A 17,606-nucleotide genomic window follows, 5' to 3' on the forward strand; every position below is an offset into this window, starting at 1 on the left:
CGATTCGGTCACCCGAGTTAGAAATGGAAAGGTCTAGGAAGGGGAGGGAGGAGTCTGAGACGGTCCAGGTGAATTTGAGGTCGGGGTGGAAGATGTTGGTAAAGTGGATGAACTGTTCAACCTCCTCGTGGGAGCACGAGGCAGCGCCGATACAGTCATCGATGTAGCGAAGGAAATGGTGTGGCCAGTGTAGCTGCGGAAGATGGACTGTTCCACATATCCTACGAAGAGGCAGGCATAGCTGGGGCCCATGCGGGTGCCCATGGCTACTCCTTTCGTTTGGAGGAAGCAGGAGGATTGGAAAGAGAAGTTGTTCAGAGTGAGGACCAGTTCAGTCAGTCGAAGGAGGGTGTCGTTGGAAGGGTACTGGTTGGTATGGCGGGAAAGGCAGAAGCAGAGGGCTTTAAGTCCTTCGTGATGGGGGATGGAGGTGTACAGGGACTGGATGTCCAAGGTGAAGATAAGGCGTTGGGGACCGGGGAAGCGAAAATCATGGAGGAGGTGGAGGGCGTGGGTGGTGTCCCGAACGTAGGTGGGGAGTTCTTGGACTAAGGGGGACAGGACCGTGTCGAGGTATGCAGAGATGAGTTCGGTGGGGCAGGAGCAGGCTGAGAGACAATGGGTCGGCCGGGGCAGTCAAGTTTGTGGATTTTGGGCAGGAGGTAGAAACGGGCGGTGCGGGGTTGTGGGACTATAAGGTTGGAGGCGGTGGATACATCCAGAAAATGCTGTCGATGACATACCTATAAAAGTTGGCGAGAGTAATCGCAGTCATGCCAAATTTCCTCAGCTGCCTGAGGAAGAGGAGATGTTGTTGAGCCTTTGTAACCAGTGCGTCCACATGAAGAGTCCAAGAAAGCTTGTTCTGGATGACCATTCCCAGGAGCTCGACACTCCACCTCTGTGCTTTTAATGTATAGGGGGGCATGAGTAACATCCTGCCGAATGTCAATAATGAGTTCCTTGGTTTTGCTGTTCTCAGTGCACCATTTTTCTAAGTTTTCCACCTCCCGTCTGTAGTCTGTTTCAACGCCATCTGAGATTTGACAGACTATGGTGGTGTCATCAGTGAACTTGTAAGTGGCATTAGTCTGGTATTTGGCGATGCAGTCATGGGTATACAGAGATTACAGAAGGGGGATGAGTATGCACCTGTGGGGGGCTCCAGTGTTGAGTGTTAGGTATATTAGATTGATACAGAATTTGTTATGCAAACCAAAAAAATGCTGCAAATGGCAGCAAGGACAGGGGGAATGGGTGAGTAGGATTTGATGTGGTTTACAACTCAGATAATTAAATTTCAGGTCGTCCAAAATTCTAAGGGTAGAGGATGGGGACAGAGTCAGGAAAGACTCCAGAGGTGACAAAGGCCTGGTTGAAAATTCCAGATGGATGGACAGAGAGACAGGTAAGTAATATTACAGTAATAACAGAAGGATGTGTGCAGTCTTTGCCATAGACATGGTATGGTTGTTGTTAGCTCAGCTCCAGAATGAATTTGAAGTTGAGGTTGCAAGCACCTCAGTCTGCGACAGAAACTGGAAAAGTCTTGTTCCACTATTCAATGAGGTTGAGACCGATTTAGACGTGCCTTTACTCGATACTCACCGATATCCTGAACAAACAAGAGCTGTTGAGCTGAGTACTGAAATCCGAGCTTACATAGTTGGTTAGGGTGACCACTCCACATTTTCATCATTTGTGAATAAGCATGTTCTGATTTCACTTCCAAGTGATTTTTTTTTTATTCATCTGCACTGTACTTCCTCATTAGAATAGCTTCCATGTTGCATTCCTTAAACATTTTAATCAGTAAAATCATCCCTCAATCTGCTAAACTGACAGGAACACGAATTTGATGCGCAAGGAATTTATCTGCATAACTGAACCCTTTAAACTCTGTAGAATACAACTGACATCTGTACTGTTAATGTAAGACCAATGTACCTTTTCTGAAGGTGCTGTTCCCAAAACTGAATGCAAAACTCCATAGGGGATCAGACCAAGGGTAATGCAATTGGAACTTGCTCACTTTTGAACTCCAACCTTCCTGAAATAAAGGCCAACATGCTATTAGCCTTTTCAATTCCTTTTCACACCATTGTGCTAGCATTTCGTGATTTATAAACCGGAATAGCCAAATCCAACACTGCTCCAATCTCTCTCCATTTAGGATATATTCTGAGTAATCTTGACACGGAGTGGATAAAACTAGGTCAAATGTTCAATGGTGCTTGGTAACCTTTTCTTTCCATTTGCACAGTTTATCTCCCAATTCTGTAAACTTGGATGTACAACTGCTATTCCTGGAGCCGTGTCTTTGACAGATGTATTAAAAATCTGACGCCTCGTATACTTCTCTAGGCAACACTATTAGTTAAGTTTTGCCTCAGTCAACAATTTTCATCTCTACACTTAATCTTCCATGCTCACACCACCTATTCAACAACCCATAACCAAAAGACTATCTCTGGTTCACTACATTTTTATTATCTTTTACACAGAACCTAATCAAAAATCATCTGAAAATCCATGCAAACAAAAATTAGCAGGCAGTCCCTCACGTGTCATGTTAGTGACTTGCTCAAAATTTCAACTAGATTAAATCAAACATGCCCAACCTTTCACAAATCCAGCCAATTGCACAGTTACAAGTAAAACTAAAAGGAGGGAAATGGAAATGAGAGCACAGGCACAGGAAGATGCTGCAGGTGGATGTTAAAGCCTGAAGACTAATAATGAACAAATAAGGACAGCCATTTTATGACAATTGCAGAAACCAGGTTGGAGAGACTCCAACAACAAGGAAGATGGGCACAGGTGGATACATCAGGTTTAACAAGTCTAAGAGGGCTTTGAGAAATTTGAGATGCCCTGTACTTTGCAGCAACAGTGAAGTCAAAACGGGCTTTTTTTGAGGAGACAAGTGACAACAAGTGTTTTAAGGGCTGGTGAGGAGGAAAAAAAGTGGGTAAAGGAAGGGGAAAACAAAAAAATCGGTGGCTAGAAGTTTAGAGAAAATGGAGTTGAAGAAGCAATTAACTGAACACAAATTAGAAATAAAATGGCAGGATGCTTTGTTTGGTGTAACTGAATACCATGCTAGTTAGTGCATTCAAATATCAAGTGACTGGGGAGCTGCATTATAATAGAACATAGAAATGTACAGCACAGTTCAGGTTCTTCAGCCCATGATGTTCTGCCGAGAATTAATCCTGATCTAAAATAAAATCATCTAACCTACGCTCCTCTCAATTCATTGCTGTCCATGTGAATGACTAGCAGGTCGCTGAAATGTCTCTAATGACTCTGCTTCCACCACTACCGCTGGCAAAGCATTCCACGCGCACACAACTTTGCGTAAAGAACCTACCTCTGATGTCTCCTCTATACCTTCCTCTTCACACCTTAAAACTATGACCCCTCGTGGCAGTTGATCCTACCCTGGGGAAATGTCTCTGGCTGTCTACTCTATCCATTCCTCTCATTACTTTATACACCTTGACCAGGTCACCCCTTTTCCTCCTCCTCTTCAGAGAGAAAAGTCCGAGCTTAGTCAACCTCTCCTCATAAGGCAAGCCCTCCAGTCCAGGCAGCATCCTAGTAAACCTACCTTGCACCATATCCAAAGCCTCCACATCTTTCCTATAATATTGCAACCAGAACTGGACAAAATATTCCAAGTGTGGTCTCACCAGGGTTTTGCAGAGCTGCAATAAAACCTCACAGCTCTTAAACCCGATCCCCCTGTTAACAAAAGCCAAAATACCATATGCTTTCTTAACAATCCTATCCACTTGGGTGGCAACTTTAAGGGATCTATGCACTTGAATAGCAAGATCCCACTGTTCCTCCACATTGCCAAGAATCCTGTCTTTAATCCTATATTCAGCATTCGAGTTCAACCTTCCAAAATGCATCACTTCGTATTTATCCAGGTTGAACTCCATCTGCAATTTCTCAGCCCAGCTCTGTATCCTGTCAATGACATTCTGCAGCCCGCAATAGCCCTTGATACTATCAACAGCACCTGCAACCTTTATCATTGGCAAATTTACTAACCCACCCCTCAACCTCCTCATCCAAGTCATTTATAAATAACTACAAAGAGCAGAGCCTTGCGGACCCCACTGAACACTGACCTCCAGGCAGAATACTTTCCATCTACAACCATTGTCTGCCTTCTGTCAGCCAACCAATTCTGAATTCAGACAGCCAAATCTCCCCGTGTCCCATACTTCCTGACTTTATGAATGAGCCTACCATGTGGAACCTTATCAAATGCTTTGCTGAAGTCCATGTACACCACATCCACTGCTCTACCTTCATTGACCTGTCTCGTCACCTCCTCAAAGAACTCAATGAAGTTTGTGAGGCATGACCTGCCCCTCACAAAGCCATGCTGACTGCCTTTAATCACATTATGCTTTTCCAAATATAGTCATAAATCCTATCCCTCAATTCTTTCCAAAACCTTGCTGACCACAGACGTTAGACTGACTGGTCTGTAATTACCAGGGATTGCCCTATTCCCCTTCTTGGGAAGGGGAACAACATTCACCTCCTTCCAATCCTCTGTTACGACTGACGTGGAGAGTGAGGAAGCAAAGATCTTCGCCAACAGCTTAGCAAACTCCTTTTTCACTTCCCGGAACAACCAAGGATAAATCTTGTCTGGTCCTGGGGACTTATCAATCTTAATGTTTGCCAAAATTTCCAGCACATCAACTTCATCAATCTTGATCTGGTCAAGCCTGTTTCCCAGCTCTTCAAAGTTCTCATTCACAACAAGGTATCTTTCCTTAGTGAAAACAGAAGCAAAAAACTCATTTAGGGCTTCCCCCATCTGCTCAGACTCCACGCACAACTTCCCTACGCTATCCCTTCTCCATGATCATTTTTGTATTCCTCATGTATATGCCTTTGTGTTCTCCCTAACCCTTCCTGCCAAGCCTTTTTCATGCCCCCTCCTGGCTCTCCTCAGTCCATTTTTGAGCTCCTTCCTAGCAAGCCTGTAATCCTCAAGCTGTGCTAGACCCTTGCTGACTCCACCTTACATAAGCTGCCTTCTTCCTTTTGACGAGAAGCTCCTCGGTTCTAGTCAACCTAGGCGCTGGAACAAATTTATGCATCACTTGCAACAACTGCTCCTTAAACAAAGTCTCCACGCCTGTTGAGCCAGTCCGTGGAACAATTGCTCCCAGTCTGTACTTCCCAACTCCTGTCTGATAGCGTCAAGATTTCCTTTTTCCCAATTAAATATTTTCCTGTGGTAAATACTCCTTTCCCTCTCCATGGTTATGGTAAATGAGAGACAGTTGTGGTCACTGTCAAACTGTTCCCCCATCACAAGATCTGATGGCCGGCCTGGCTCATTGCTGAGCACCAAATCCAAAAAGGCCTCTTCCCTCGTCAGCCTGTCTACATACTGAGTAAGGAACCCTTCCTCAACACACCGAACAAAAACGGCTCCATCCAAACCATTGGGACTAAGGAGGTTCCAATCAATATTGAGAAAGTTGAAGTCCACATAACAACAACCCTGCTATGTCTGCACTTTTCCAAAATCTGCTGGTCTATGAGTTCTTCAATCTCCCTACTGCTATTAGGGAGTATATAATGCTGAATGCAACAGGAGAAGAATGCATTGGAAGGATCTTAACATGGAAATAGATCCAAACCATTATCAAGCAAGAGAGAGACAAAAATCTTAAGAATTAAAACGTCAATCGAACAAAGAACGGAAGTCTGAACCATCAGAGTAAATACTTTTGTTTCTCAAGCACAAAGCATTAAGCTTTGGCTCTATGATTGAACTAAATCAAAAGCAGATGAACTGGTCGTTAATTTCTTAGCTGTCAGTACTCTCTGTAAATTAAATATCACATTTTCCAACATTGATTGCATTCCAAAAAGACTTAAAAGCTTTGGATGTGAAAGGTGCTACATAGACCGACCTTCCCTTCACTTGAAAAAATAGCTTTCGCTTGCATTAGAATCAATACTTACAGCATCATAAATCAGTTCCACGGGTTGGGACTCAACACTTAGAAGTTGATCTGCTTTGCTTTCTTCTGGATTAATCTCAAAACACACATTCAGCAAAGACGACTCTGTTCCTCCAACAGAAGCCATGAGAGATGGAACTGTATTCTGCTGTTTCAAGCCTGTAACATACCAGTGTTCCAGTCGAGCCTCCACCCTGCAAAAGGGGACACAAGTGTGATTAGTTTTAGAAGGTAGCGATGTGGTTAGGTCAGACATGGCAAAAGTGTGCTCAGTGAGGTTCTGCAGAACACATTGGTGGGTGCATTATCCATTTGCCCTCCAGTGGCTGACAAATTGACAGCCCAGCCTTAACCAACTACCGCTGACATTCCAAATTAATACAGCAAAGCCCAGCTCTACCAACCAATTTAGTAGTTAAACAATATGGTGCCGATTTTTGTCTAATTACAACAGAAAACCCATCCACATTTATGTAGTTCTCCTTCCAAAGAAAATAAAAACATCGGCATTTAATGGGAAATTGTAAAGCATAGAGGTTCAATAATCAAAAATATTACAGTAACGTGCAACAATTTATTTACTTAACACAGCGATGAGAAATAAAACTCTTACTTAAGGCCTTTGGCTCCAGGACGTTGAAACACACTTGTACTCAGATCTATCATCTGCACATTGAGTATCTCTGGAACATTGGGTTCTTCTCGGATTGTGATGGAGGTAGCAACCAACTTGAAGCTAATCACATTTGCTACATACTGCAAAACATCAATAATAACAGGAAATGAAAACTCTTCAACTTCAACCTAATCTGTTCTCACTCTTATCAGAGACCAAAGTGAATAAACTTCATGCTATGACAGTGAACACACAATTGCTGGAACAGGATATTGACCAAATTTCAACAAAATGAGACCACTAAAAATGATAAAACCTCTTGTTCTATTACCAAATCACCATAGCTTTACCATTTCAAAATTAAAACTTTGGGATTTCATAGAACAAGACCTCAACATGCCTTAAAAAAATTGCAAGATGTGCAAGAGACAACACACAAAAATGCAAAGGAGAAAGAACAGATCCTAACTATTGGGAAATATACCAAGGACAGTGAAAAGTTCAACATTTACAACTCGAAAACAAGAACGGCCATTCCGTTGAAAAACAGTTGTTGTCAATGAAATAAGGAAGTGGCAAACATGTTGAGGTCAACATGCCAGACATGCAAATGAAATGAAGATTGCATCAATTTCAGGAACTGATCAACCTCCAGAAATATCCCAGGAGTTAAAGGAGGTCAAAATTGTCACAACTTTCACCTTCCAAAGTTGTCACAGTTTGGCAACTGTTCCTTTCAACTACAAGGTTCTGTTCATTATTCAGTTCCTTAAGAAAGGCCAAGTAAAGCAAGAAAACTATAGGCCTGTTAGTAAAACATCTGCTGTTAGCAAATTGGTGGATTCTACATTGAAGGACAGGGTGAATAAGGACCTTGAAACTTTTCAGTGAATCAGAATGCATTTATAATGATGGGTGGCAGCTGATTGAAATGACTGAATGTTTTGTAGAAGTGACTGAAGTATTGGTCATGGGCAAGTTCATGAATGCCATTTACATAGACTCCCAGAAGGCACCTGATAAAGTCCCTCATAGCAGACTGTTTGCTAAAGACTGTTCATGAAACTGAAGGCAACTTACTGACCTAGTCCAGAAACTGGTTAACTGACAGGGAACAAACAGTTGGAATAACAGACGAATATTCACATTGGCAAAATAGGACTAATGGAATCCCTAAAGGATTGTGTTAAGAGCCATACTCATCAATGACTTAAAGTTTGGAATCGTAAATCATAGATCAGAAATTTTAAATATAACACTCGAAACAATGTTAATTAAGTTGTACCATTGTAAAAAGGCAGAGCCATCGTCTGGAAACAGACCCTTCAGTCCAACTTAGTCCACACCAACCATGTTCCTAAACTAAACTAGTCCCACCTGCCTGTGCTGAGCCCCTACCCCTTCCTATTCATGTACTCATCCAAATGTCTTTTAAACATTGTAACTATACCTGTACCCTCCATTTCCTCTGGAATTTCATTGCACACATGAATCACAAAAAAAGTTGCCCCTCATATCCTATTTAAATCTTTCCCTTCTCACCTGAAAAGTTTGACCTCTAGTTTTGAAAACCACCCCCATCTAAAAGACCTTGGCTTTTCACCTTCGAGATATTTATAATATCATGAAGGGGATTTATAAGGTCAACTCTCAATCTCCTATGCTCCAGTGAAAAAAAGTCCCAGCCTATTCAGCCTCTCCATAAACTCAGACCCTCCATTCCCGGCAACATCCTGGGAGTTTTTTTTTCGAACTAACTCCAGTTTAATAATATCCTTCCTATAATAGGGCAACCAGAACTACACAGAACATTCCAGAAGTGGCCTCACCAACATCCTGCCCAACCTCAACATGACATCTCAACTACAATGTTCAAAGGTCTGAGCAATGAAGGCAAGGGTGCATAATGCCTTCTGAACCTGTCTACCTCTGATGCAAGTTTCAAAGAATTATGTACCTGAACCCATAGGTCTCTGCTCTACAATACAACCTTGCCTTTATCCCAATTAAATTCCATCTGCCACCACTCAGTCCATTGACCCAATTGATCAAGATCTCATTGTAATCTGAGGTAATCTTCTTCACTGTCCATTATGCCACCAATGCATAAACTTTCCAACCGTGTCATGTTGTCATCCAAAGAGTTCATATAAATGACAAACACAAGTGGACCCAGTACTGATCCCTGTGGAATACCACTGGTTTATTGATAGATTTCAGTGAATGGACTATGAAACAAAACTCTGGCAAAGGGAGGTCAATGTTTGCAAATGCAATCTAATCCACTTTGGAACTAAAAAGGGAAATAAAAACTTTGTAAATTCTGAAAAGCTGGAAACTAATAGAGGTCCAAAAGAGGATCAAGTGCATGACCAATTAAAATGTAATGAGTAGTCAGAGAAAATAACCAAAAAGGTTGATGGAATGTGTGCCATTCTATCTCAATAGAGTAGAAAGCCATGCTTCAATTATACAAAACCATAATCAACCTCATCTGGAGTATCTAGCGTAATACTGAGCAACGAAACATATACTGGCCTTGAATGTAATACTGAGTAGATTCATTGAAAGGAAAGCTGGATTCTAAAGGTTGTGTCACGAGGAGAGATTACACAAAATAGATTAGTGTTTCTTGAAAATTGAAAGTATAAGGGATAACTGAGGGAGATGGGAAGGAAGGTATGTTAAGCTGCGCGTCAGGTAGTCCAAGTAGGGGACAGAAGTCAAGCAGATGGAGGTGGGGGAGGAGCACTTGGTGCTGAGATGTCAAGTACTAAGCAGGGTTCGGGGAAGACCACAATCGGACTAAATCAACCTGTTCTTATCAGTACACTAAGAAAACCAGAATTAGACTGAGAGGAGTCAGGAGGGGTTCCCAAAGTGGAGTGGGTTAAGAGTTGCCTGAATGAGATTCCAGGATCCCAATGATTCCATTGTTGAGGGAAGTATGTGCTGAACAAGAATTTATTTTCGAAAAAAAATTGACTGAAAAATTTTGAATCCTGTTAAAAGTCATTGACCAATTATAATTATGTATTGCTGTCAATGAAATATACAGTCAATTCCCCAATCCAACAGCATAATCAGATTATACTAGTGAGATCTCAGAAATCATAGACAAGAGAATTCCTTCAAGTATCATTTCTGCCCTGGCAATGTTGGATCACCCAATCAGCTGTTATTCAAAGTTTATCGATGTACTATTTTGTTACATTTAATTAAGAAAATTAGGCACCTCTTTGGGCAAGGTCAGGTTGTGGGAGCTCTCACTGTATCCAATAGCAGTGTACAGCTTGGTCTTTTCTTCAGCTGTCATAAGGTCATTAATACCTGGTTAAATCCAATCAAAGAAATATGAGCAAATTCTGAGCCATACAAAGAATACTGAAAGCTTCTGAGACTTCAAACTAAAATTCTGTAACAGAGAAACATTGATAAGAAATGCACATTTAGTATGTTATAGTGTCCATCAAGTCCACAGATTTTCAAGCATTGATAGAGCAGTTACTTTTGCACATAAACACCAATTTTAATTTAGTGTGATGAAATGAGAGATTTTTATATAAAAAGTTTCAATCAAAGTTAGAGCTTGGATTTCAAACAAGTGGTATAGCTTAACAATAAAGACAAGATCAGCATGTCTTTACAGAACCAATATCTAAACGCAATACATGACAAAGAGTGGATGATCCTTTACAGTGCCCTTGATCATGCACAAGACAAACTTTGAACTATACCTGCTGCAAGAAGCCAAAAGTAAAAACAACGATGAAAGTGGATTTCTTTACCCTGCAACAGTTCAACTCTGACAAGTTGCTTGGTTTTATAATGGACTGTTTGAAAGGCAGCAAAATGATTGGGTCAGTTGGCTTCAGTGGTGTACTTACACAACCTCTCAGCGAGGACAAAAACACTCCAAACAGAAAAAGTAACCATTTTGCGCTGACTACTATTCTTCAGGGTTCTGGCAGGACTTGAAATTTTAACCTTATTTCACTCTCTACAAATGATGCTAATTTAGTATTTCAAGCATTTTCAGTGCTTATTTCAAATTATTACACTTATTAAATTATCATGGATTATTATCAAATTATTAAATTATTACCACAGTTTATCATGGATATTTCACTAACTTTCTGGAACTGATTTTTCTTCCTCTTCACCCTTCTTCTTGGACTCTTTTCTTCCCCAAAATCCACGGAACCAACCCCCACTCTGCTTCTCTGATCCCTTCTTCCCCAGCATCTTATGTCCTGATCTGATGACCTGGAAACACAAGAAAACATTTTGTGAGTAGGACATTAAAATCTAGAATAAATCACTCAAAGTTTCACAATCAGAGTTACCTCCACATGTGCCTGTTGTCTCGCTAATGTGATGTTGAAAATATCCAGTGATTTCTCCAGGTTCTGAGAAGAATACAAAATAAATTGATAAGTGCACAATAAAAAATACATATAAAGCAGCAGAGCATTTTAAAATATAATGACAAGTTCTTGCTGAATGGATGGAACCTCTGAAGAATTGAGTCCTCCTCATGCACTAACTCACATTCACCCCTGAAGAAACACCGCAAACACAATGTGTTGTCATTTTACCTTCATATTGTCTTGGAGATTGTGCATGTACAAATTGGTTGTTGCATACGCCCAAATTACAACAATTGCAACATATCCTGGTCTCAATATTAAAAAAGGACATAGTACCACTTAGGAAGATACTAGCTCGATTTGAGAGATGATGCCAAAACTTAAGATTGCAACTAACAATAAAAATTGAACAGTAAAAAGTCTCTTTTCTCAGAATTGTCAGTTGAGCTGATTGAAATCTTTGTCAAAGGACTTAATAGGGTCAAAGAGAAAGGTTTTCATTTTATTTACTAACCTATATGGATCTTTATCGAAAACCTGAAAAGCCAAATACACCACACTCACTGCTTTCCACTTATTCACCTGCATGTACATCCTCCAAAAGCTCAGTCTTCCCATTATTTATGAAGTGTACAGTTATCACATACTTCACATTTGATTCCAACACCTTCCCTGCCCCGATATAAGACTAATAGGACTGTTATTGAGTTTTCACTCTTTTCTCTCCGTAGTCTACAGGGATAATTCCAGAATCTGAACAATTTTGTAAGACAGTCGTCAATGCATCCACTATCTCTACAGTCAACCCTTCAACACCTTGGGACTAAAGCATGAAGTCCAGGGGATTCATGCTTCTTGCCACTTGACTTCCATAAAGTATGGTCCATTCTTTATCAGTTTGAGTCTTTGATTGTTGAATTCTAAATATTTGAGGAGAAAGTGAGGTCTGCAGATGCTGGAGATCAGAGCTGGAAATGTGTTGCTGGAAAAGCGCAGCAGGTCAGGCAGCATCCAGGGAACAGGAGAATCGACGTTTCGGGCATAAGCCCTTCTTCAGGAATGAGGAAAGGAATTCTAATTCTAATTTAGAATTAGAATTCTAAATATTACCAATCCTCGGGTTTACAACCTTATGCCAAGTCCTACGGCAACTTGACAACACTGCAATCTTTGTTATCTCTTATTTGCCAGAGCTTAATCACTTTCCGTGTCAGGCTTTGTTCTCATAGGAATATATTTTTGTTGTAATCCATGTTGATAATTCTTGAATTGAAAGCCATAATCTCATATCCTCATACATTTCAATGTAGTTTTCCAGTCTCCCATAGCCAACCTGCCTCTTACCTTCTATTTCCTTTATTTAGATTCAAGATTTGAATGCTGATTGAACGACATCACTTTCAGAGCAAATGTAAAATTCTAGCATATCTTCACTTTTCCTTAAAAGTTTCTTTTAACAATAAGATTAACAACTAGGCCTTCACCACTGTACAATGCGAGACCAAAGAATTGTTCTCTATTTGATTTACCAACAGTACTGATCAGAAAGCCCATCTTTTACACAAACCAGGAATTGTGTGGGATAAGGAGAAGAAATTTCTTTTCTTTAATTTTTTTCATTTTTCTTCCACAGAGAGCAAAAGAGGTTGTTTAGATAGATGTCATGACCCCAACTGCCAAATTAATGCTACAATCTGGCTCGGGGCTAGTAACTTTTCATTTTCAAGTGATCAAACAGCGAGATCCAGGGACTTACTGAGAGAACTAAGCCACAAGATTTCACAGTCACAAGTGTGGTGCTGGAAAAGCACAGGTGGTCAAGCAGCATCAGAGGAGCAGGAGAATGGGCGTTTTGGACATGAGCCCTTCATTAGAAATAACACTTGTGGGTCGGGAGGCTGAGAGATAAATGGGAGCTGGGTGGGGCTGGGGGCAAGGTAGCTGAGAATTGCAATAGGTAGATAAAGGTGGGGGAGAAGGCGGTATATGTCAGAGGAGAAGGTGGAGCTGATTGATAGGAAAGACAATGGATAGATCAAGTTTTGAACAACCATGAACTTTACTGTATTACTGTTGTAATGCTGCAATGTGCTAAACATGTATAACTTACTTCTAACACCCAGGGTTAACATGTGGAAAGTCAATAATAGATTGTGATCAGACATCCTAAAGCACACACCAAACAGCAAATGAGATCAAACCAGATCCCATAGATTTCTCAGCAATTCTCATCAGTCATTAAATGACATGTTAGGCCATCAAATCTCACCCGAATTTCACAAGGGATAACAATTCTTCATTTTCGCCAAGTTGGCCTTGAGGAGCTTTCTCAAGAGCTATTCCATCATGGACTGCCTCAGCAACAGCTCTGGTTCAAGTCAAATCACTATCCTTTCCACAGTCTACACCCTCCGGACTCCGGAAACCACCTTCCACTACTTATTCATAGGCTCAACGCTAGCTTTCCCAAACTATAACCACTCTTGAACATATTTCTGAGCTCCAAGCTAGTCCCTTGTATCAAGCAAATACTGCTCAGGAGTTTTTCAATCCCCAGGATCTCAGCTGCACCAGATGCTTGCAGGCTTCTTTTAAGCTTCTCACTGCTTCCTCCAATCGCAGACACCAACAACCTTCCAATTTTCTCAGCTCCAACACTTAACTGTCAACTAATTCCCAGAACTTCTCAGAGTTATAACTCCTCAGAACAATTCAATTATTCTTGACTCCTCACCAAGTCCCCTATATATAATCCATGTAGTTCAACTGCCTTCCCAGCAGTACCGCTGACTGAAGCATTCCTAACTTGGAGTCTACAGTCACAGAGAAGAACAGCACGGAAACAGACCCTTTGGTCCAATTCTTCCATGCCAACCAGATATCCTAAATTAATCTAGTCCCATTTGTCAGCACTTGGCCCATACCCCACTAAATGTTTGCTATACATATAGCCATCCAGGTGCCTTTTACAGGTTGTAATTGTACCAGTCTCCACCACCTCCTCTGGCAGCTCATTCCATACATGCACCACTCTACATGAAAAAGTTGTCCCTTATATCCCTTTTAAAATCTTTCCCCTCTCACCCGAAAACTATGCCCTCTAGTTCTGGATTCCCCCACTGCAGGGGAAAAGACCTTGTCTATTTACCCTATCCATGCCTCATGATTTAAAAAATCTCTATACAGTCACCCCGCAGCCTCCAACACTGCTGTGAAAACTGCCTCCGTCTATTCGCCCTCTCCCTAAAAGCTCAAACCCTCCAACATCCTTTTCTGAACCCTTTCAAGTTTCACAACATCCTTACTTCTGTCAGTTCCTTTCTCCAACTTAGTGTAATCTTTGAACGGTTGACCCCAAACCATGCAATAAGCTTCCACCCTATCACTGCGTATAATTGAAATGTTGCTACCTGGCAACTCTTGGATTCCTTTCAGAAATGTTATGAGCTAGGGATTTCTGGCTTGCTTATTAGAAAAATGGATAGAGGATTTCAATGCACAGATGTTGATCTACAAAGGTGTACAATGATAGATGTGCAGACAAGAAAATGAGTTAAGACCACAATCAAATCAGTCTTCATCCTCCTGACCTTGTTCAAATTGTTTTAAAAATTAGTTTTACCTGAAGTTGTTTCAATACTTCTTCAGAAAGTTTGGTCTGTGTCAGTTTGTTTTTATAAGCCACTTTGTAAGCCTTCAGATTTTGCCTGTGACTTTTAATGTTGCCCCAGGACCACATGCGATATCTTCTTCGGACATGAACTTGCAGAATTCCTGTAACTGCATATTTCCACCTAGGAAAAGAAAACTTACTAATTTATGGGTAAAAAAATTGCGTTTCCTTGGTAAAAGTGCCACAGAAAACAATGAATTAGCAAAGCAAATCACAACAGCATTGAGACAGCATGCCAGAATGGATTCTTGTATAAATGGTTTTCATGCTTTTCTCCAACTGCATTGAGTGAGAAGGAGGGATTTTCTTTCTAGCGTACTGCATACACTGTGCCAAATGCACTAGCACAGACACTGACCAACAATGCTGCACCTCCAGTGACACAATCATTCAAATGAGCTGTTAAATCCAGTGCACCTCAGTCCTCAAGTTTGTTCGCATTCTGTTTTCCAATAAGGAAACAGAAATAACTAAAAAAAAAGTCTAATTTCATCCTGTAAAGAATTTACTTAATTATTTACCCAAATGTAAAGATATAACTAAATGAACTCAGTTATGATTCTTGATTAGTTACCTTGTTAAACAATAAAAAATATCCACCACTTCCAAAAGCAAACCAGCAACACATGGTCCTTCCAACACTATGTTGCCCTTTAAATCATTGCATATAGCACTCATGCCTGAGTCAGAAGGTTCAAGGCTCACACAACAGAGACTTCAGCACATAATACAGGTGAGCTGGCAAATTAGTGCAATATCACCGGAGTGCTGGACCTCCTGAAGTATACATTTTTAGATGAAACATAAAACTAAAGGTGCCTGAGCCTTCCAAGGGATGGACAGGGTCTTATGGCACCACTTTAAATAGAGAGCAGGGGCCATGTCAACATCACTTAAAACAGACTTGGGCACATGTTGAATTGATGTTCCAGGAAGTGGACTATAATGTTCCTGCATTGCAACAGCAACTTTTATCCAATAGCTGTGAAGTGCTGTGGAATGCCAAAAGCACGACAGAGATGCCAAGTTCTCTTTCATTTTTGGATGAAAAGGAAGTGTACAGATTTCATTACATGTGCACATGATACATGTAAAAATGGACATCTAAGTTTGGCTAATGGCTGTAAATGCACCATTGGCTGTGCTCAGACTATTCTGCAGATTAAACCTGTGATTTCTCCCTATAAGAGTTCTCAAATCTCCAGAAAGCGCTGGGTTATAGCCTCGGGGCAAGATTTGTAATATAGGTTAGGTGGCAAGGGCTGAGAAGTAGAAAAGGAGAAAGGTGATGTCAAATTAAATGCGCACTATTTATCCATAATGTTCAAATAAACTTACCATTTACTGGCATTTTTATGAAGAGGTACATTGGGCTTATATTTTCTGTAAGGAGCGTTTCTAACCATATAGTCCACAGATTCCAACAGATCTATAATACTGAGATACTGGAAACATAAACAATTGTCAGTCCGCACATATATAGAGTCTGTCTGTATTTCAAATTCACTCTCACAGCGTTGATCAGAGAGACAAATTTATATCATAATATTTTAGTAAAGCCACAATTTGGCATTGAGATTGACCTATAAAAAAGTTAGTTGCCTAGAAAATCCTGGACTTGGAAATCAGAGAATAAAAAGTGATCAAATTAATTGTGTTAATTCATGTTCAAGATCTTTGCACATTCCTTAAAATGTGGAGTCCAGTACTGATCAGAATATGCTCAAGGTGGGGCCAAATCAATGATTCTGAACTGGGTGGTTAGGTCATTCTTACACAAATCCTGAATGCCAGACTAAGCAGAAGAACAGTCGAACTTCTGCCAATTACCTTTTCAGTCAGCGTGGTGTGCAAGAATGAAAACTGAAGAAATATTTTAAGTAACTTGCAGTAATGAGAATGTATGAAAAACATCAGCACTTTACTTCATCCTCCAACTTAAAAGTAACATGAAAGCAGAGAAAGATGATATGATGCAGATTTTTAAGTCTATTAAAGACACAGATCAATTAACATTTTGTTTAGTTAAAAATCACAGCACCGGGTTATAGTCCAACAGGTTTATTTCAAAGTACGAGCTTTCACAGCACTGATCCTTCATCAGGTAGCTAAGGAGTTGGATCATAAGACAGAATTTAGAGCAAAAGATGAAAGTGTCATGCAACGGAAATGATATATTGAACAAACCCATATTGCTGTTAAGTCTTTCATCTTTTAGAAAGAGTTACAGGTTTCGGTTCATTGATATGTATATCTCAGAACTTCTTTCAAGTCACATTCTCAAGCTACTTAAGGTTTCACAAAAAAAAGGGACATCGCAGCTCAGACAATGCATTAAAGGAGTGAGGTTAGAGTCTGTCTGTATCCCAATCTAGAGGCAGACTGGTTGTATTTCCAAAGTGGGAATTTATAAAATGTTACATGGATTGACTACATGTAGGCTCCCAAGCACTGAGGATGTCACCTAGACAGGGGACAAAACGTCTGCAACACAAATTCCCAGCTCGGCGAACAGAACCACAACAACGAGCAACCGAGCTACAAATCTTCTCACAAACTTTGGATTGACTACAGATTGTGAGTTTTTGAACGAAATATAACATATCCACAAGTAAAATTCTGCAAACGCAACTTCATCCAAGGAGAGGGAGGGAGGAAGGAGAGGGAGGGAGGGAGGAAGGAGAGGGAGGGAGGGAGGAAGAAGGAAGGAGAGAGAAGAAGGAAGGAGAGAGAAGAAGGAAGGAGAGAGAAGAAGGAAGGAGAGAGAAGAAGGAAGGAGAGAGAAGAAGGAAGGAGAGAGAAGAAGGAAGGAGAGAGAAGAAGGAAGGAGAGAGAAGAAGGAAGGAGAGAGAAGAAGGAAGGAGAGAGAAGAAGGAAGGAGAGAGAAGAAGGAAGGAGAGAGAAGAAGGAAGGAGAGAGAAGAAGGAAGGAGAGAGAAG

The 17,606-nt window shown here is 40.8% G+C and overlaps 1 protein-coding gene across 4 annotated transcripts in view; it reads right to left on the reverse strand.

Annotated features, from left to right (window-relative positions):
* Window positions 1-17,606, reverse strand: part of vps13c (vacuolar protein sorting 13 homolog C) — a 286,760-nt gene that overhangs the window by 186,946 nt on the left and 82,208 nt on the right. For all 4 annotated transcript variants that reach the window (XM_043680592.1, XM_043680591.1, XM_043680593.1 and 1 more), the window contains 7 exons: window positions 16,006-16,112; window positions 14,617-14,788; window positions 10,971-11,033; window positions 10,758-10,890; window positions 9,860-9,954; window positions 6,622-6,764; window positions 6,010-6,202 (listed from right to left, as the gene is read on the reverse strand). In XM_043680592.1, the coding sequence (XP_043536527.1) occupies window positions 6,010-6,202; window positions 6,622-6,764; window positions 9,860-9,954; window positions 10,758-10,890; window positions 10,971-11,033; window positions 14,617-14,788; window positions 16,006-16,112 (906 nt within the window). The remainder of the gene's footprint in view (window positions 1-6,009; window positions 6,203-6,621; window positions 6,765-9,859; window positions 9,955-10,757; window positions 10,891-10,970; window positions 11,034-14,616; window positions 14,789-16,005; window positions 16,113-17,606) is intronic.

Source organism: Chiloscyllium plagiosum, chromosome 40 (assembly GCF_004010195.1).
Source record: "Chiloscyllium plagiosum isolate BGI_BamShark_2017 chromosome 40, ASM401019v2, whole genome shotgun sequence".
Lineage (NCBI taxonomy): Eukaryota > Metazoa > Chordata > Chondrichthyes > Orectolobiformes > Hemiscylliidae > Chiloscyllium > Chiloscyllium plagiosum.